The sequence below is a fragment of the Homalodisca vitripennis genome, chromosome 1, assembly GCF_021130785.1.
Source record: "Homalodisca vitripennis isolate AUS2020 chromosome 1, UT_GWSS_2.1, whole genome shotgun sequence".
NCBI classification, from domain to species: Eukaryota; Metazoa; Arthropoda; class Insecta; order Hemiptera; family Cicadellidae; genus Homalodisca; species Homalodisca vitripennis.
Window position 1 is genome coordinate 103,403,394 of NC_060207.1, and position 21,179 is coordinate 103,424,572.

Below are 21,179 nucleotides of genomic sequence, written 5' to 3' on the forward strand. Positions count from 1 at the left end.
AAACATGAGTAAACGTCGTAGAGAAAAGTTACCAGTGAGTGAAAACACTTTGATAAACACTGGTACTTTGGGATTATACCGACCACACCCATACATGAATCGTTATTTGACATTTTGCTTTTACTGATTACTAGATTAGCGTAGAACAATATTTCGTCAATATAAAACAGGAATTGTCTTATCGCAAACCCCTCCCCATCCTCAGACAGAGGTCAAAGTCGAGCGGTCTAGTAGATAAGTGATTGCAGAGTCCCGCCGCGCGGCCTGCCGTAATCGGGATTCTCGAGAAAGATAAGATAACAGCGACAAAAATACCGATCACAATACCTGGAAATGCTTGTTGATTAATGGAATGTTAGTTCTGTTACTCAACTACATCGTTTTATAACGTTCTAAGTTCATTGAAAAAGGTTTAAGCGTTGGGGGCATATAACGGAATCTGACCCCATTCCCAAAGTACCATAAAATGTATATATTGTAAATATTATTTCTTTTACTTTTTTGAAAAATTAAACAAGTTTTAGTCTTACAAACCATTACAATCAGTTTGTGTTATTTTACAATTGTTATTATTTCAAAAGTGCAAAAACAAGTAAACATATCTGTATACTTCTACTGACGGGTATGTGGAAATATATGAAGAAGTGCTTATGCAGCAATACAATTAATTGGATATATCTCCTGCATTTATCAAGGAAAGTTCTTAAAATTTTGTGTGTGTAGTAAGAAATATGTGTACAACAAAATTGCTTCATTTTTCAGGGGCTACAATTTTTTTTTCTACCGTTTATGTATGTCCAAACTATAAAAAATAAAAAAAAATTAAAAAAATTTTATGTATAAATACGCTAAAAAAAAACAAATCATTCTGTAAAAGTACTTTTTAACTATTACATCTAAGAGTACACTTATTTGTGAACAATTTAAAACAAAAACCTAAAAATTATCTTCAAAAATAAGAAAACTAGATGAATTTTCCCTCAATTCTGCACTACGGTCCCTTATGGCCATGGGCTTTCTGGCAAGTCCATGGAAAAATGGCTGGGGTTAAAAGGGTTAAAATGAGGGGTCACTTGATAGGGGTTTACATTTGAAATTTTTGGGTTGCCCCCAAAATTTCGCATTTTTGGGGGACAAAAAACATTTTCAATGTCATAAAATGAAACTTCCTTTCCACATTGCACCACTACCCAAAGGATATCTCCTTATATTACCTATAGAAGAAAATAGAGGGGGGGGGGTCCTGACTTTATATTCACCCTGTATATATATATATACAGAGTGACCATTAAGTCTTAGGATGACTTTATAACTTTTAAACGACAAGAGATATCATAACCAAATTTAGTATACTGTTACTGGAAATTGTAAGCTACTTTTCTGTGTTCATAGTGGTCGGATTTCACCTTTGGGGGACGGCCCATCGGGGGTTATAAGAAAATCTTTAATGACAGCCTATGTTGAGTTGTACATCATTTTAAATGTCTACTTGAACTGAAAACAATGCCGCAAACCGGACTTCAAAAGGTTGATCTAGTCGGAAGAAATCGCTGTTCAAAGTTTAAAAAATGTTTAATACCATTATTACATAAGAATAACTAATACTGTAGCTGTTAGAAGTTTAGGGGAATACTTAGTGAACTCATTTAAAAGTAGATGTTCAAAATGTTTCCTTTCGGCCGTTTGACAATGTGCTACGTGTAATCAGAAAAACCTGCTGCATTAAGAAGTACAATGAAAAGTGAAAGCAGTGCCTCTAGGTCAGGGTTTCCCATCCACTGGACTTCCCCATAATGGCTTTTATCTGTCTATCAGTTCACTTATCAGTTCCACTCAAGCTACAGTACTTTTTGCAGCCATATCCTGTTACTGTAAGTTATAAGTTTTAAGATATGTCGCTTAGTGAGCGTGAAAGAATTACACTCTTAATGATGCGCGGCTGGGGTGATAATGTAAGACCATTTGCAGAAGTAACGCATTTATTCAATGCTACTTTTCCTGATAGAGCTCCTATTTCTAAATCCACAGCACAGTACACAGTTGCTCGCTTTGTAGACACTGGTAGTGTTAAGGATCGAGCCAGATCTGGACGACCAAGTACTGTGACAGACGAAGACAGCTCATTAGACATTCTTCAGTCTTTCATTGAAAATCAAAACGAGTCAGTTTGATCAGGAGCACAGTCTCATGGAATAGGTCGTGAATCAGTTAGCAAATTATTAAAGAAGTCTGGTTTCAAAGCATACCGTGTTACCCTGTTGCAGGAACTAAGCGAAGATGATTTTGATCACCGGATGGAATTCAGTGAAATTATGATGAATAAAATTGACCAAAACCAAATACTTTTAGACGGTATTGTATTCTCAGATGAGTCAACTTTTATGTTGATTGACCATGTTAACAGGCATAACTGCCGGTATTGCGATAATGTTAACCCACACTGGATGAGTGAGTGTCACACACAACATGCCCAAAAATTAAACGTATGGGCTGGTATCGTATGTAATTCAATTATAGGACCATTTTTCATCGATAGAAATTTAAATGCCAACAAGTATCATGATACGCTCCAAAATGAGATTGTTCCTGCTTTACAAGCTACTCTGGGCGCTGACTTCCAAACATGTTTTTTCCAACAAGATGGAGCACCGCCACACTATGGTGTTCAAGTAAGGCAATACTTAGATGCAGTATTCCCACACTGGTGGATTGGAAGACGTGGTACGATTGAGTGGCCGGCTCGTTGCCCTGACCTAAATCTGCTTGACTACTTCCTATGGGGCTACATGAAGGACAAAGTGTATCGAACTCAGCATACAAAATGCAGTAGCCGGCTTTTATAACCAGTTAGCACATTGCCAGATGACCGATGGTGAACATTTTGAACACCTACTTTGAAAGACTTTCAGTAAGTATTCCCCTTAACTTCTAACAGCTACAGTATTTGTTATTTCTTATGTAATAATGGTATTAAACATTTTTTAAACTTTGAACAGCGATTTCTTCCGACTGGATCAACCTTTTGAAGTCCAGTTTGCGGCATTGTTTTCAGTTCAAGTAGACATTTAGAATGATGTATAACTCAACATCGGCTGTCATTAAAGATTTTCTTATAACCTCCGACGGGCCGTCCCCCAAAGGTGAAATCCGACCAGTAATGATATACCAAATTTGGTTGTGATATCTCTTGTTGACTAAAAGGTCAACCAAAAACTTATAAACCGGATATTCCAATTAGACCAGTAGTCAACTTTCGTATATAAAAGCTATATATATATATATGTGTGTGTGTGTGTGTGTATATATATATATATATATATATATACTAACAGTTGCCCGCGGCTTCGCACACAATTTCCCATTGAAAAACAGTACACTATATTCACGTATTCTTTTTCTATCACATTCTAAACATTGCTGAGATAATTGATAGTTGTTCCTCCGTGAGCCTCTTGGGCGCATTATGAAGGTATGTACCATATTTCCTGCCTCTTATCTTTCGTGGTTTTTGCTAGGTGTTGATAAGTTATTCAGAACAATTCATTCATATGGATGTATCTCAATAAACTAATTAGGTTATAAAGAATCAAATTCGGTCTGTTAAAACTAATTTTCTATCTAAGATATTTCCAGTATTATTGAGGAGTGTGCCTTCAAGAAAATATATCAATGAAAACCAACTTCGATCATAAAGCGTCTTCTTTCAGCTCTTTTCATTTACCTTCGATCTAACCAAATTCGATTACCTTATGTGCAAACATTCACGAATTTGTACAATGAGGTTGTTTTCATAATAGCGTTTAATAGTATTTTCATTGCATTAGATAGTTTATTGATCATTTTTGCAATCTAAATTTAAAATTAGGCAATGGCATCTTCTATGCAACCTGCATTACACTACTGATCAAGCACTTTACAATAACAATTTTCTAAATTTTAAATGTAAACAAATGTTTCTGCCTCTTTGATGACCTTCAGCTGAAAGTATTAACAGCTGTTAAGTATCAGTTTGCTTTGTATTACATGTCAAAGTGCAGTCTGTCGGATCCAATATAAACCACTTCAACTTCAACAACAATTTATAATTAAAAAAATAATTAAATAAACTATTTAAATTGGACCAAATTGAGAATCTAAACCATTCTCGAATCCCCTTCAGCACATACACAAAATTTCATCAAAATCGGTCCAGTCGTTTAGGAGGAGTTCAGCCACATACACATGAACACAAGAAATATATATATATAAAGATATATATATATATGTGTGTATGTATATATATATATGTATATATATATATATATATATATATATATATATATATATATATATCAAATCATATATAAGACAACATATTAAATAGCAATCTAAAAAATAAGACAAATCCTATCTTTGAAATAATTTTAAAGACAGAATACTAATCAAAATTACAGCTGTGTCATATAAATTTAACATTGTTTAAATGGTCCACATTTTTATATTTCGGTGTTTGTTTATTGTTTATTTAGAAGTTAATGTTCACACTGATGATGGTTTATATTGAAACACGTGTCTGAAATAAAATAGTTTAAAAAAAAGGGTTTTAGTTCACGATTCATATGTATACAAGGGCTATTCGGAAAGTAGATTACGTTTTGGAATTAAAAATTAACAAAGTACAGGAAACAATTTTTATTATATACTTATGAAAGCCACACTTAAATACTACTTTTCAACATAGTCGCCATTCAAATTTAGGCACTTATCATATCGATGGATTAGCTTGACAATGCATTCCTCATAAAATTCTGCCGCCTGTGTCTTCAACCAGTTTGTCACTTCTTGCTGCAGCTCTGTGTCTTCATCAAAGCGCTGCGTTGCCAGCCACTTCTTCATTGTTGGGAACAAGTGGTAGTCACTTGGTGCAAGATTTGGGCTGTATGGTGAATGAGGAAACAACTCCCACTGGAATGATTCGAGAACTTCACGTGTGCGATTTGCCGTGTGAGGTCGAGCGTTATCGTGAATCAACAAAATTTTCGAGCTCAACTTTCGCCTACGCTTGGTTTGGATCGCTCTTCTGAGGTTGTTTAACGTTTGGCAATACCTTTCTGAGTTGATTGTAGTGCCTCGTTCCAGGAAATCAACAAGAAATACACCTTTCTTGTCCCAAAAAACCATCGCCATAACCTTTCTCGCCGACATCATTTGCAAACATTTTCTTGGTTTGTGAGGTGAACTTGTGTGTCCCCACTCCATTGACTGCAATTTGGTCTCGCAGTTAACATGTTTCACCCATGTTTCATCGCCAGTTACGATGCGATCGAGTAGTGATTCACCCTCTTTGTCGTAAGCATCCAAAATTGTTAACGCTGCAGCCATGCGCTGGTTTTTGTGGACGTCGGTCAGGATTTTCAGTACTCATCTTGCACAAAACTTGTGGAAACCAAGCTTATCAGTGACGATTTCGTATAATCAAGTTCGTGAAATTTGAGGGAAACTAAGCGAGAGTTCCATTATGGTTAACCGTCGGTTTTCTCGGACCTTTGCGTCAACTTTCTCAACAAGTTCGTCAGTCACTATGCTGGGTCTTCCACTTCGCTCTTCGTCATGAACATTTGTTCGGCCATTTTTAAACTTAATGACCCATTGTCGCACTCAACCTTCAGTGATAATGTTGTTCCCATAAACTTCACACAACTGCCGATAGATTTCTATAGGCTTACAATTTTTGGCAGTCAAAAACCTAATTACTGCGCGCACCTCACAGTTGGCGGGATTTTCAATTGCGGCAGACATTTCAAACAGGCACTGTGACTAGACGCGTTACAATACGAACTGCCCGCTAACACGGCTGGATAACCACTGAGTGGTGGGACGTCCTGCCCCTGGCGGCCACAGCGCAAAACGTAATCAACTTTCCGAACAGCCCTCGTGTGTGTGTGTGTGTATATATATATATATATATATATATATAGAGAGAGAGAGAGAGAGAGAGACTGAGCTTGAATTGAACTATATTTATCGTGAAAAAAGTTAACTTTTGAAGTCAATAATACGGGTTTATTAAACGTTTTTAGTAGATTGTTGGGTAAGGGATGATTATCACCACGTTAAGCAGTAGCTACCTCCCCATTCCATTAATCTTCTTCATTTCCAGTTGAGTAGTTTTCTTTTTAATATCACATGAGATCCACAATTGCTTCATCCACAGTAAATAAAATTATTACCAATGACATGTAAGTATAGTTGAATAGTTGTATTCAATAGTTGTAAGTATAGTTGCAGCTAAAAGACTAAACAATTCAGATAGTAATGACATCTATAATATATCTAATAATCTGTTAAAGAGATTGATTTATACTTTTGTTGAGCCACTAACACTTTGCTTCAATATGTGTATGAGTCAGGGTATTTTTCCGGAGCAACTGAAGGTGTCCAGAATTTGTCCAGTCTTTAAAAAAGGTCCCTATAATGATCCAAGTAGCTACCGCCCAATTTTGATCATCCCAGTCTTGTCTAAATTACTAGAACTACTGGTCTATGACCAAATAAGTGACTATTTAGAAGAAAATAAAATTTTAAGTCCATCACAATTTGGTTTCAGAAGAGGTAAATCCACTATTGATGCCATTGACAAGCTAATACGAAATATACTGTCAACTTTTGAAAATAAGGCCTTTGCTCAGGCCACTTTATGTGACCTGAGTAAGGCCTTTGATTGTGTAGAACACAGTACTCTTTTAGCCAAATTAAAGCATTATGGAATTCATGGAAGTACCCTTGATTTTATAAAATCATACCTCATCAATAGAATACAAAAAGTATATATCAAAGGAAATTGGTCACAGGAAGTCAAAATAGAGTACGGTGTTCCTCAGGGATCTGTACTTGGACCCTTACTTTTTATCCTATATATAATAAATAAATGACATAACATTGGCTGTTGATGCTAATACGCTTTTCTACGCTGATGACACAACTTTTTTCAATAGTAGTAATAACCTGAATGAACTAAAGAAATTAACCGACACCACAATAAACAAGGCATCAATATGGTTTAAAGAAAACGGTTTTATAATGAATGAAACTAAAACTCAAAACATTTTGTTTACTTTAAAATCAATTCCTGAAAATAGTTTTAATTTTAAATCAAGTAGTGTAATCAAAATTTTAGAAATTCATATTGATAATAATCTTTCATGGGGACCTCACATTGATTTTCTGTCTACTAAATTATCTAGAATGATTTTTTTATTGAGACGTCTATCTTGCTGCATAAGTGAAAGTTATGGTCGGACTGCATATTTTGGATACTTTCAGTCAATTTTGAGATACGGATTAATACTGTGGGGAAATAGTGCTAGAGTTCAGGAAATACTGGTCTGTTAGAATTGTTGGTAAAGCTGAATATCTTGATCATTGTAAACCTGTTTTCATTAACCAAGGAATACTTACAATAGTTAATTTATATTTGTTTGACTTGTCTGCTTATATTTTAAATAATAAGGACTTAATAAACCATACACAAACACATAATTATAACACACGAAACAAAAATAACATTTTAATTGAATATTGTCGACTGAGCAAATCTTTGAATAGTCATGTTATAATTGGCTTGAAGGTGTATAACAAATTGAAACATTTGATAGAAAAATACCCTCTTAAAATTTATAAAAATAAATTTTATGAATGGCTGTTAAAAAACCCTTTATATAATATTGATGAGTTTTTTTCTATTAACAAAATAGACTTTTAATGATTGTTTTAAGATAAACTCGTGATATAACTAGTATAATTTTCAACTAGACAATTAATGTCTTATATTGTTATATATATAATATTTATGTATTATACTTATTAAATATTTTTTAGAGACAATGCTATTTAGTCTGTAGCTGAATTAGACTTTGTCAATGCATGTAACATGTTTTACGACAAATAAACGAATTTATTATTTATTATTATTATTAATATTACAATTCGTATATTTTGTTGTTGACAGCCTGGAACAGTGGACCAGTGGAGGGAACGGCTGATCCCTGGGGTGGGGGGACTGGAGGTTCTAATGTGGTCAACGAAGGTTGGGCAGACTTCGAGGCTAATTTTGGTGCGGCCAGTTTGCCGTTAGAGAACAATGTGGATGTGACCGTCCCACCTACAGAGCTCACCACTGACACGTGTAGTGTTCCCGGTGAGTAAAGGATGACATAATTGTTCTAGATACTAGACAATTTGACTTTGTTACGTGTAACAAAATAACTGTAACACAATGTATCTGCTCTCTTCTTCAGGCAGCAAACACTAAGATGTTTGCATGTAGAACAATTAACATGCAGAAATGTTAATGAATGAAGAAAAATGGTGCTGATCATGTCTAAGTTATGCAACACAACAGAAAGTATAATAGAACATAAAACACCAACAGCCACATCTACACACACCGCCAACATGACCACAGGTGTTGTGATAAAATGTAAGTCCTTGTAAATGTTGCCTTGTTACTTGATCAGAGTTTATCCATCCCTGTTGCCAGTGTGTGTAGATTGCTTTTTTACATTGTGCTGTTGTGACAATAGATTTTTTGGGTTTATTTTACTTGGAGGCAAGTCTGACATTTACTATTCTATCGTGTTGCTTGATTTGGCAGTTTCAGTGCAGTGTTTCTCTATTTCCCAATCCTTCTGCATGTTTAACCTTGTTTTAGATTTCTGTTAACTGATGGGAACAGATTTAACTTGTTTCAATTATTTTGTTACACATGTTTAATATGATGGTAAATATCATGTATGTCTTTTGTAACGATTTTATTATCAGCTACAGATGAGTCAATAAGAAGAAAAGAATTCAATAATGGTTCATGTGTTTAAGTACTGCTAATTAGCTTCTGTCTGAGCCGAGAGCCAATTTCCATTGCATAAGCACACAACACGCTTTTTCTTGAAATCGTTGGAGGAATTTTTCCTAAGAAAGAAATTGATCATTAGCGTCACCAGTTTTGGTGGAGATGGAAATAGGAGGGTATTGAAGGGTTAAATACAAAACGACAATATTTTCTCAGATTATATATGTTTTTGCTGGAAACAATTTAAACCAACCATTTCACACATAGATATGTCACAGTTACTAGGTAGACATACATTTACCACTTTCAGAGTCTGCATATTATCAGAATAGTAGTTGCAGATATGTCAGCAATGATTTATAAGTCAAAAGACATGTGAATTCATTCATCTGAGATATTTTACAATTAAAACGAAGTTAATATAAATAGCAAAAAATGGTTAATGATAATGTTACAGTTTTGTTTTGAAAAGTTAATAGTTTATATTATTTTATGCTTGTTCACAAAAGATTAATAAATAACTTAGGAGTTTATACCACATAAGTACACACACACACACACACACACACACAGGAAATCCATACAAGAAGAACTTACACCCATGCAATTTTGATAACTTACAATAAACATATATAAATCAATAGATTTTAAAATTGAGAAAAAACTAGCAACCTATTTTAGAGTTAAAATTAGCATAAAACAAATTATCATACATATAAGATAGAAAATACATAAACTATTCTAAAATTGAATCATCAGATAAAAAAAAAAAAATTCTTTACACCAAATACAATGTTACCACAGAATACATTAAATCTTAATATCAAGGAGATTGTTATGCAAAGTAAGTTTACAACACACTGGAGTTATAAAGTGAATTTAGATCAGCTGGTGACTTTACAACAATGGAATTTTTATTCATAGGAAATGATGGCTTAATAGGAAACTGAGAAGAAGCATTTCTCATCAAAGTTAATAAACATTTGAGTTATTAAATACAGTAATACGAGGGCTGTTTTTTTTCAAGTTCCGATAGGCCATAAATAATAAACACACATTGAGATAAAAAGATGATTTTATTACCAAAAGATTCGTAATTTCTTACTTATTTTTTCTACGTAGTCACCAAAAATGTTGAGCACTTGTCGTAGCGAGAGACAAGCCAAGCTTTCCTATACCCTCCTCGAAGAAGTCTGCCGCCAGTGAGCTCAGGTAGACCCTTACAGTTGCTTGAAGCTCTTCGTTGTCAGCGAAGCGTCGTCCACCTAACCACGCCTTCATTTCTCGAAAGAGGTGATAGTCACTGGGCGCCAAGTCAGGACTATACTGCGGATGGTCGAAAAACTTCCCAATTTGAACTTTTGCAGAAGTTGTTTTTGTGACATTGGGCACTATGCGGTCGTGCATGCATTATCGTGGATCAGGACCACGCCGGATGACAGCATTCCTCTCCGTTTGTTTTTGTATTGCTCTCTCCGGAGGCGATGTAGAGTCTCACAGTATGATTCCTTTGTTATCGTTGTTCCCTGTTGCATGAACTCAACCAGAAAGCACACCTTTTTTGGTCCCAAAACACTGTAGCCATTGTTTTCCTTTTGGTCAAAGTCTGCTTGAATTTTTTTGGGCTTGCTAGGGGAGTGAGTGTTGCATCCATTGCTTTGATTGTTCCTTGGTTTCTGGATTTTCATACAGGACCCAAGTTTCATCCCCAGTAACAATAGACTTTAAAAAACTGTCTTTCTCGTTGTCATATCGCGTCAGAAAAGTTAGGGCTGACGCCATTCGCTTCGTTTTGTGATCCTCACTCAACATTTTGGGTACCCAACGGGCACACAATTTTCGGTACCCTAGCTCGGTGGTCACAATCTTGTACAAGGAAGACCTTGAAATGGCTGGAAATTCGGTAGAAAGTTCATCAATTGTAAACCTCCGTTTCTCCCGGATCGCTTGGTCAACTCGTTCAACCAAACTTGCAGTAGCGACCGACTTGCGTCCTTGACCGCCTTCGTCATGGACGTCTGTTCGACCTTCAGCAAATAGCCTACACCATTTTCTTATCGCGCTATCACTCATCACAGTGTTCACCATACACAACACTCATTCTGCGATGGATTTCAGCAGCACTACATCCTTCAGCTTGAAGGAAACGAATCACACACTTCGCAACTCACAACTGGCGGGAGAATTGATCGTAGCGGCCATCTTTACTCGCCCGTAGCTCGGCTACGACTGATTGGATTGGAGCCGGCAACGGCGTTGGTTGTAGTGGGGGAGCGGCGCAATTGCACAACACGCAGCCCCGCCTCCCGCCACTACGCTGGTTATTTGGAGAAACAAACGGAACTTGAAAAAAAAAACAGCCCTCGTACTTTTATTATTTGTATTAAATTGGTAAATCTCGATTTTTGAATTAAAGAACCAGAAAAGACATTTACTACATGATGAAACACTTGAATATTGGATGGGAACCAGAACTCTCAGATCTGCAAGGGTAATCCTACACTACCAGTATTAAATCTACACTAAACCGACAAGGAATGATTGGAAGATGAATAAGTGTCAATGGAACATATAAAGTAAAAACTGGATTTGAACTCAAGTAAGATCTACCCAATTTAAGATTCCAAATTTTTCAAAATTTAAACCTATTTTGTATAAATTCAAATTTTAACCCTTCAAGCGTCCACTCTAAAACCTCTTGGTGTCACAGCCATTTTCTACCATTTGTAAGGGTTTTTTTTTTAAAAATATACAGCTGTCATATTTAATAACAAAAACCATGCATTGTTATATATCATTTTATTCACAAATGAATATAGATTACATAAAAAATAAATGTAATGTCCTTACCTTGCATTTTATAAACTTTTTTTTGCCTTGAAAATGTAAAAAAATTTTGTTTTTTTTTTTTTAACTTTGCGCCCCCCCTAGAAAACACAAAACTAAAATGTTAAAAAATCCAAAATAGCAATTTTTTCCACAATTGAGTCTTCTGTTAGAAAATATAAACACTTAGATCATTATATATAGTTTTAGAATAATTACAACTAAAAAACGAAACTATGTACAATCTCGGAAAAGACTGATATTGCTCAGTCAGAGGAACTGCTACTGCTCTCCCGTCGCCTTCTCTTTTTTCCACCTCTCATGGGCCTCCAAAAGTGTTTTTGTAAGTGGTAGCACTTGGGATGCACACCACAGTTGCATCCTGGACACCAGAAGGTGGATCTTCCTTTATTGCAAACAACACACTTCCTCATTTGGACCCCAGGAAGACGCTCCAGTCGATGAGGATCAGGTCCAGCGTCACCAGCAGGTCCTACAACCACAGGCTCTTCACGCCAGGCAGCAAGAGTGTCCACGATGCTTACAATAAAATTTCTCCTGTCCATGGGCTGTCAGTGTTTAGGGAGTATAGAACATAAGCGTTGAAAAGAGTCAAATCAAACAGATTGAAAAATATTTTCTTCCAGTACTTAGTTGTCTGGCGGTTGCAAGTAGTGTGAAACATACACTTATCGCTTACATCCACACCTCCCATATCCTGATTATACTTATGAATGAGAAGAGGTTTCATCCCTTCCAGACCTTTTTTGCTTCTTATCAGCTGATCCTCTGCATGACATGCAGTTGTCAGAGCAAACACAGGCTTTTTACCAGCTCTCTGCTTGAACTTGACAAGCAGCAAATCTCCTTTCCTGAAATATATGGTTTCTCTGGGCTCCAGGTCTGCATTCTTGACAGCTTTGGGTAAAAATAGACAAAATGTACAACAGACTATTTGCTAGTGGAATTTTCGTATAGAACTGGTCTGTAAACAAATGGTAGCCCTTGTCCAAGAGTCCACATTTATCCATCATAATATTCATCACAACTCTTTCGGTGAACAAGACTGGTTTATTTATATCATTGCGCTGAACTGCTAGATAGTCAGTTCCACTATAAAGTTCAACACGCAATACATAGTTTGTTGAGCTATCGCAAGCCTCAAATGTTTTGATCCCATATTGTTTATGTTTTTTGTTAGGAAGATACTGGATGAAGGATCTCAATGTTCACTGCTGATGACAGATGCAAAAAACCACTTATTAGAAAATATCTGCTTGATTTCATAACCATGGAAAAAAATGGTGTGCCCTGAGAGGTCCTAACATCCCAGTAGTGCTTCACATTTTTTTTTTAAAACAATCCCCATATTTATGGTCAATGCCATAAATTTTTTCATCTCAGCTACTGTGACTGGTGACCATTTTGTCCACCTTGAATTTCTCGATAGAGTTCCCTCATTTCGTTTTTTAGCTATTGCTCTGTCAGCATATGCATTAGTTTCTCTAGTTAGTAATTGCCAAAAAGCTGCAGTTAGAAACAAATTCAAGTACTCAATAGGCCTACTATTACGAGGAGGGCAATTTTTGATACCAGGATTTCTGACTTGGAACTGAGGCCTAATGTCCTTTTCTGGCTCTGGGGGATAAATTCTGAGCCATGGATTCAAACGGCCTGCAGGCCTATCACCGACAACACTACCATTATCAGAAATATCATCTTCATTACCTGGAGTTTCTTTGTCAGATGTTTCCAAGTCTTCATAATCGGGAACGTATTCCTCACTGCTGCCCGATGAAAAATCTGTTAGCGAATGGTCAGATGGAATATTTCCCACATCAATGTCGTTTCCATTGCTCTCATCGTCACTAGAAATCACTTCGTCTAATATATTCCGTATAGGACTAGATTGAGAACGTAAATTATCACTCATTTTCAAAAGATAATCAACTATAAACACGAACTGACCACGACAAAACAACGCTACGGCAACCTGTTGTGCAAGAACAGCTGTCACTAACGTGTTGTTGTTTTTCTACAAGCCGTACAGCTCACCAAACATTATAACTGTCTTGAGACAGTACACGGCAGAAAGCTTGTAATCTGCTCTTTACAACGATATACAATACTTGACGTTTGTTGCGATAGAAACGCATCTAGCGGCGTCTTTGTAAACTACTGTCTACCCGTCGATTATTCGATGACTGACGCTCCAGCGGTGTACTTTGACATCGAATAATCGACGCTGGGAGGGTTAACATGTACCACAGTTTTTCCTATGTTGGATATAATTTTTTTTATGTGCCCATGGCAGTATAATCCAAGAAATCATGTATGTGACAAATAAACTCAATAGCAATTATTGTAAATCAAACGTTTATTTATTTATATCAATAGCTAGTTAAGCAAGGGCAAAGTACAGGTTAAATAAATAAATAAAGCAAAAAATAAGAGAAATTTAACAATAAATTTACAAAATATAGGTTTTTTATAATTAAAATGAAATTAATAAACAATTTAAAACAAGGTGTAAAAATCTCTGGTCAAAAGCTTCATAGTTTTTAGATGGGCTGTGAGCTAATAGCCTGGCAGCTAAAGAGTTTAAATACAAATTATATACTTTATTGTTATTTTATTGCTTGTTTGTATCAAAACACAATTATCAGCACGTATTAATTACATTATGTTTGCCCACTGTGTCAGCTGTCAGAAATAAATATCGTCATAATTCGCAGACAAAAAAAAAGAAATAAAACACAAAACTATCGTAAAGTCTAGAACCTCTCAAATAGTACTGTAGGATTAAAATAACAAAATAACGTAGTACAGTACTGAATATCATCAAGTACGCACATCTCTACAATAGAACTATATTATTTTTAACATTCTTTTAATGTTTGGTTACTTGTATCATGTTTTGAATTAAGGTTTTGCTTTTAATTAAGTTTTATGTGATAACTATTTTATTTGAAATTCATGTAATAGGAATGACAGCCGAGAGCAGAAGTGAGCCCCTGGGAGCAAGTTCGTCTGAAGTTCAAGCTGACAAATGTAACAAAAAGTAAGTTAATGGTATTTAAATAAAAATGACACTGAGAGTGTTACTAACCCAAATACTTCCTCTCAAACAAATGTAACTTTCATTTGACGAGTGTATCAAAGGATAGCCAAACTAGTGTGTATAGCATGTGTCACTGCGTTGTGAGCCAGGTTTTCATCACTGGAAAATGGTGGTAGTCGCTTGGTGTCAGATCTGGGCTATAAGGCGGATGATGAAGTACTTCCCAAACAAAATCATCCAAGACTTATCGTGTACGATTGGCTTTATGGGGACTTGTATTTTTGTGGAAAAACATAATTTTTGAGCTCAATTTTCCCCTACGCTTGTTTTGTATCGCTCACCGTAGCTTCTACAGTTTCACAGTACCTCACTGCGTTGCTTGTTGATCCTCGTTCAAGGAAATCAACCAGAATCACATCCTTGCATTCTAAAAAACAGTTGCCATAATCTTTCTCGCTGACAGAGTTTGGAAACATTTTCTTGGTTTTTTTTGGAGAGTGTGTGCCCCCACCCTATAGACTGCATTTTTGTTTCACGATTGACATGCTTCATCACCAGTAACGATACGATTGGAAGTTCATTACCATGTTTGTCGTTTTCATCAAGGAAAGTTAACAATGCAGCAAGTGTGTTTTTTGTGATTTTTCTGTAAGGATTTTTGGTACAAACCTGGCACAAAACTTGTGAAATCCAAACTTCTCTACAATGATTTCATGAAGTAAACTTCGAAAAGGTAATGTTCCAAGAGTTCAGTCATTGTGAAATGGCGATATTCACGAACTTTTTTATTGATTTTCAACATCAAATCTTCACCAGGATAGCCCTACTGCTACGATTATCATAATGAACATTAGTGCAGCCTTTTTAACGCAATCCACCTCTGCTTTCACTCATTATTCCATTTCCATAAACTTCACAAGTGGTGGGATTTTCAATTGGAAGACACATTTTAATTAATGACAGTGAGAAAAGTAAAAGAGATCCAGACCACGCACAACTACAGCTCGATACGTACTGAACACCAGTGTTTTTACACCAATGTGGCGGCTGTAGCCCCACCCACTGCCGCACCATTCAAAAATGTCTGTTACTTTCTGGATAACCCTTGTAATACATGACAAAAAGGCATGCAACACAAGATAAAAATGTAATGAACATTATAATGTTCAATATTCAGTTGACTGATAGAATATTTTGATCATGGAAACACATTCTGTGCATGTGTGTCATAGTCAACAGCATTGATATTCCAGCTTATTATGCACTCCTGTCATTATTTACAAACAACAAAATATAATCAAGTATTTTTGTACAGACAACAAAATTGTTGCACACTGGATGTGTGACAATTAGAAATCAAACCATGTTCATCTTTAGTGTAAAATGTGTTGTATTAGTACAATAATAAATTTTACAAACAAAAAAATAAAATAATGTTTATTTATTATTATTAAGTTTTGGTTTGTTAATGCAATTCAAGCTTTCAAGAATAAAGATATATAGACATTCAAATTTGACTAAGTGTACAATAATGTGAAGTTGATCATTCACTTAAATTACACTGATATAAATTTCTTAAAATTTACTGAACAGTAAGACTAATGTAAGCTATAGGAATGGGCTGTCTCCATTTCTTTATTTTAGAATGCATCAGAGATGCTTCAGAGGAACTTCCAAAAAAATATTCTGAGCAGTATAAAGAAATGCATAACTTTTGAGTCCCGATTCTTATACATAAGAATAATTCTGGCTTGTAAAGAAGGGTTGGTTCTTGTTTTTCGTTTTCCAGATTCTCAGTAATACACTCTTAAGAACTGGAAACCACGTACGATAATAGTTTTTTTTTTCACTTTAGCTTTTTAACCAGAAAATAGCAATAATTGTATTTAATACCTGTTTGGACTGCTGGTCAATGGTACTTTAGCTATTGTGTTTTGCAAGTTGCATTTCTATTTTAATATGGCTACATTGAGGATTGAAGTGTCCATGTAGCATGTAGTTGTTTTACATTTAAATCATATTAAATTATTACGTTTTGAATACAAATTTATTAATATACAACACAATCACACAAAATAACACAGACAAAACTTGAAATGGCACAAAACGTTGCTTACCAACGAAAACAATAAAGTTGCAGTTTAATATAGAATAAATAAACATGCCACTAGAGAAACTTAAATTCGCATTAGATTCTTTATAGTTCAGTTCTTTTTTCAATAATTTTTGATCGGAATACTGATTTTAAGAATACATAAATAATTTTTAAGTGTTTAGTGTTTATTTAACGTTAAATGTTAAACCGGTATGAGGATAATGCATGGTTACGAATCATAAATGAAAAATAATTGAATCAAAACTACTATCTGAAATATTTAAAATTTGAAATCAGAATTGGGAACTTATTGAATAATTCTATACCTGTTTACTAGCAGTAAATATATGAAATAATTCAAAATGAAAAATTTTGAAGTTAAACTTTTAATTTAATCTGAACTGGGGTACGATTTTCAACCAATATATAACATTTGTGTCTTGTTCTTTCAGAGATGATAATGCCAATCTTAGCTTGTCTTCCGATGAAGCTAAACACCTTGATGAAGAACAACTCATTGACAATTTCAGGTAAAATAATTATTAAAAGATATTTGTAACATAAATTGATAAAGTTAATTGATTAAAAATGTTTAGAATATTTTTCCTAATTTTTCCATACAATATTAAGTGATCTAGAGACTTGCACATATTTGAGAGGGGATTAAATGGCCATTTTAACTGAAACCAAACGTTTCTAGAACCATCTATACTAAAATACAGCTTTTCAAATGAGGAACGTTAGTTTAGAATTAAATCATGCAGATATTTGTTTTAAGAACCAGTTACTCATTCCAAAGTAACAAAATAAACTTGTCTAAATAGTAAGACAAAAATGTTTTATAGGTTTATTAAACCATGATGGCAAGAGACCTGTATTTTTGTTTATTTGTACTCATGACAACACAATGAATACAACGAACACAGCAAACATGGTGAACACAAAAACTCAATTGTGCAACAATAGACGATAACTGCATTGTAATTGAAAAGCTGCAGTACTCATAAGCACAGTGGGCTACAGTTTTCTGTAATGACAGGAATAGATTTCCTTGCATCACTTCGAATTGCAGAGATTTGTGCTGGCAATACATTAACTCTTTTAGTGCCAACGTCCGTATATACGGACGTTTGAATAACTACCGAAGAATGCCGATGTTCGTATATATGGACGTTTGGAGTAAAAGTCATACCGCAATCATTTTTTAACTTGTTATAAATTTGTTGGTATACAAACAATCAGAATGAACCAATCTACATAAAAAAAAATAATAATAGTAATATCGTAAGGTTAGTCAGGTGTTTAGCCATGATAGAAATGGCCGTGGTTGTTGCATCAGACAAAGTTGTGTCAGCTGATAGTTCACGTCTAACCTCTGTGTTTGGTTATTTGTGTTGCTGCTTCTACAGTGTTTGTTTGTTGATAAATAGTTTACTAACAATGTTTTACCAACATAAAAAGTAAACTTCAATAAAATGAAACGCTCGCGATCTCCACTTAGCAAGAATACAGTTCTTGGCTGTAAAAAAGGATTGCATCCCTTATGTTTGCCTCACCATATTTGTGTTACCGCCTAATTATAATACCTATGTACAAAAGTGTGTAAATTTTTTTTGATATTTTACAAAGTGTACATTATTTTTTAAGTAGAAAGTAGTTTCAGACAGTTTTTAATGGTTTCATAGTGGAAAATATTATAAGCTTTATAAAGAAGCTAAATAGTGTAAATAACACAAAAAAGTAAAACTGTAACTTTCTAAAAAATTAACATGATTTTTTTGGTTTTTGAAATATGAATCAAAACTTTTTTATGTTTGTATTCAGTTTTAATTCCTCTTTCAAGTGATAGTATGTGTTATAGTGAAATAATCTTTTTAAAGTACTATTTTTCATGTGAAACTGGAAAAATATAAAAACTGTAAGTAAAATGTCTACTTTTAAAAAATTTTTTAAGTTAATTACATTTAGAAATATAATTTGCTTTATAGTTTTTTATAAGGGAATTTATTTTACTGCAAAACAATGAAAATATTAAGAAAATATCTCAATATTTGTAATTTTTACAATTTTTTTAGTAGAACACTGCAAAACGGCTTAAATAGGCCTGGCATCCTTCAGTAGTATTATGTGAAAAATCACTGGCATTTCTCAGACCAACTTTTGATTTTTTGTCTGGCACTAAAAGGGTTAATACCATAATTAGAAAAACTTCTAATTATGGTGTTTTCTCGATCAGCCTCTTTTCTGCTTGAAGTTTGTAATAGCAAGTTTATCAAAGTGCATGGAATAACTTTGAAATAGCAAGAGATTCTCAAGGGAACCATCTTTTACTTAGAATTATCAAAAGTTTTGTATTACTAAGAGTACTTTGAACTATCCAAAGTCAAGTGTACTATCTGCTAAGTATTATAAATGGGTTATTGATATAGGTTTAATGTTTATCTTATAGCTGTTTGTAGTTTCTTAATTCATAAGTGCTTACAGGTTCCTCTCCAGCCAGGGTTTAATAGCTGATCAAAATGACTCTTCCAAAGTGTCAACACCAGTGGATTCGACTATAAAACCACTTGACAGGTATGGAAGGAACTCTTTTAACATTATTATCCATGAATTTTTTGTTAGAAAAACTAGGAAGATAAAATATGGATAAAAAAGATACAAGAAAAATCTGACAGGTACAGTCTGTATATTAATAAAGTAGTTATTGATGAAAGCTATTCCAAGTCCATTCAAGTATTGAGTTTGGATATTATAAAAAATAGTACAAGTGTTAAAATTAAGATTTCTAAAAACCAAGAGAGATTTATGTGATTTTTGGAAACATTAAAAAAATAAGCTGAAAAAATAATAGTGGGTAGACAAAGACTAACTATACAAGTACGGCTTCTTGTCCCAATGACACTGCAATTTAACACAATGACAATAAGCAAGATTCCTCTGTTTTGTTGGGTATTGAGATGATTTTCAAGTGGGGTCCATTTGGAATATGTATCCAGTTGCAAAGATGCAGGATATAGATAAGGTATAGGGATTTCTTTAATAAACTACACCATACAAGCTATTGGAAATTTAATTTTTAATTTCAAGATGCTGGATAATGGTCCATTAAGCTGCAACATCAAATGAACCAATGTGATGAGATAGGTTACACAGATGGTGTTTTCCCAATGAATATCACTGTCACTACCTTAGGGATGTGAGAGTTCCAAGTGACTTCATTATTGAGAGTAAGACAGGATAGAGTGCAAATATTATTTCCATGTATTTGATAATGATAGGGGGATTTATATGACTGTGTTCAGGGCTCACCAGACTTTGACATCCTAGTAGGGCATACAGCAATTGAATGATTGCATAGGCCTTTATACAATCATTGTGAAGTTATTTGGTCAAGAAATGATTATACAATGCTATAAATGTTGCAGCCCTGCTGGACAGAAAGACACAGTGGAAACAGAGAACACAGCAGTGGAGTCTACCGCCACCTCTACACCAGCCACTCAGCCTGAAACTGTCTGATACTACCCCAGCACCCCTCTCCTTGGCATATCAGCGTGTCCTTGTATCGTAAACTGTTGTTGAAAGCTCGTCAGCGGTGTATATTTGATATTGTTCTATACTGAAATAGATTATGACAAAGTCGATCAGTTGTTGCGGAGCGATATATTTGTTACCAAACTAGAGTTATTACATTTGGTTATGTAAAAAAGTGTAATAAATTGTTTTATTTAAGAGCTTCTGTATAAAAAAAGACTTGATTTATAGGAGAAAGGAACACAAAATCTGCTCAAATATTGCAATTGTTTTATACCTCACCGTACCCTTCCAACTAACCAGTATTCCTTGTTGCCGGTTATTGTGTATTCTTATGCTCCTGCATTGTAAAGTGCTTAATTGTTTATTTTTGAACAGGCAAATAAATTGGTTATCACTGACTTGATACATTATTTATTTCCTTTTCCCAGATGCAGATAAACTTAATAAAAATGTTATTGAATATGTTATTTCCTAGAAATCCTTCTCATAAGAAAGGGGAAGTATAAGTAGAACAATAGTATTTTTATTGATTTTTAACCATGAAGATAAGCTTTTGAAGTAGTAATTTGGAACATCTTGTAATATGAGCCACAAGTAAACAGATAAGGTCAGGTTAAAATTAAATCATGTCTTATTATATATCAGATGGAATTAGGGCTAGAAATCCTCTTTAACTTTTAGCCTAGGGACTAATGGCTTAATGTAGAGATATGCCTAAAGAGCTGTAACAGTTTCATTGTAACGGATCTGGAATGAGACTGACTAGGCTGGAACATATCAAATTGGTATATATCCCTCTACTGAACTATTTATAGGAATTTTAAAGGGACTGT

The 21,179-nt window shown here is 34.5% G+C and overlaps 1 protein-coding gene across 2 annotated transcripts in view; it reads left to right on the forward strand.

Moving 5' to 3' along the window:
* The window catches only part of LOC124368259 (serine/threonine-protein phosphatase 6 regulatory subunit 3), a 71,842-nt gene extending 51,098 nt beyond the window's left edge, over positions 1 to 20,744 (forward strand). For both annotated transcript variants that reach the window (XM_046825538.1, XM_046825535.1), the window contains 5 exons: positions 7,988 to 8,176; positions 14,639 to 14,714; positions 17,262 to 17,339; positions 19,294 to 19,383; positions 20,235 to 20,744. In XM_046825538.1, the coding sequence (XP_046681494.1) occupies positions 7,988 to 8,176; positions 14,639 to 14,714; positions 17,262 to 17,339; positions 19,294 to 19,383; positions 20,235 to 20,328 (527 nt within the window). In that variant the 3' untranslated portion in view covers positions 20,329 to 20,744. The remainder of the gene's footprint in view (positions 1 to 7,987; positions 8,177 to 14,638; positions 14,715 to 17,261; positions 17,340 to 19,293; positions 19,384 to 20,234) is intronic.
* The last annotated feature ends 435 nt before the right edge of the window (positions 20,745 to 21,179 follow it).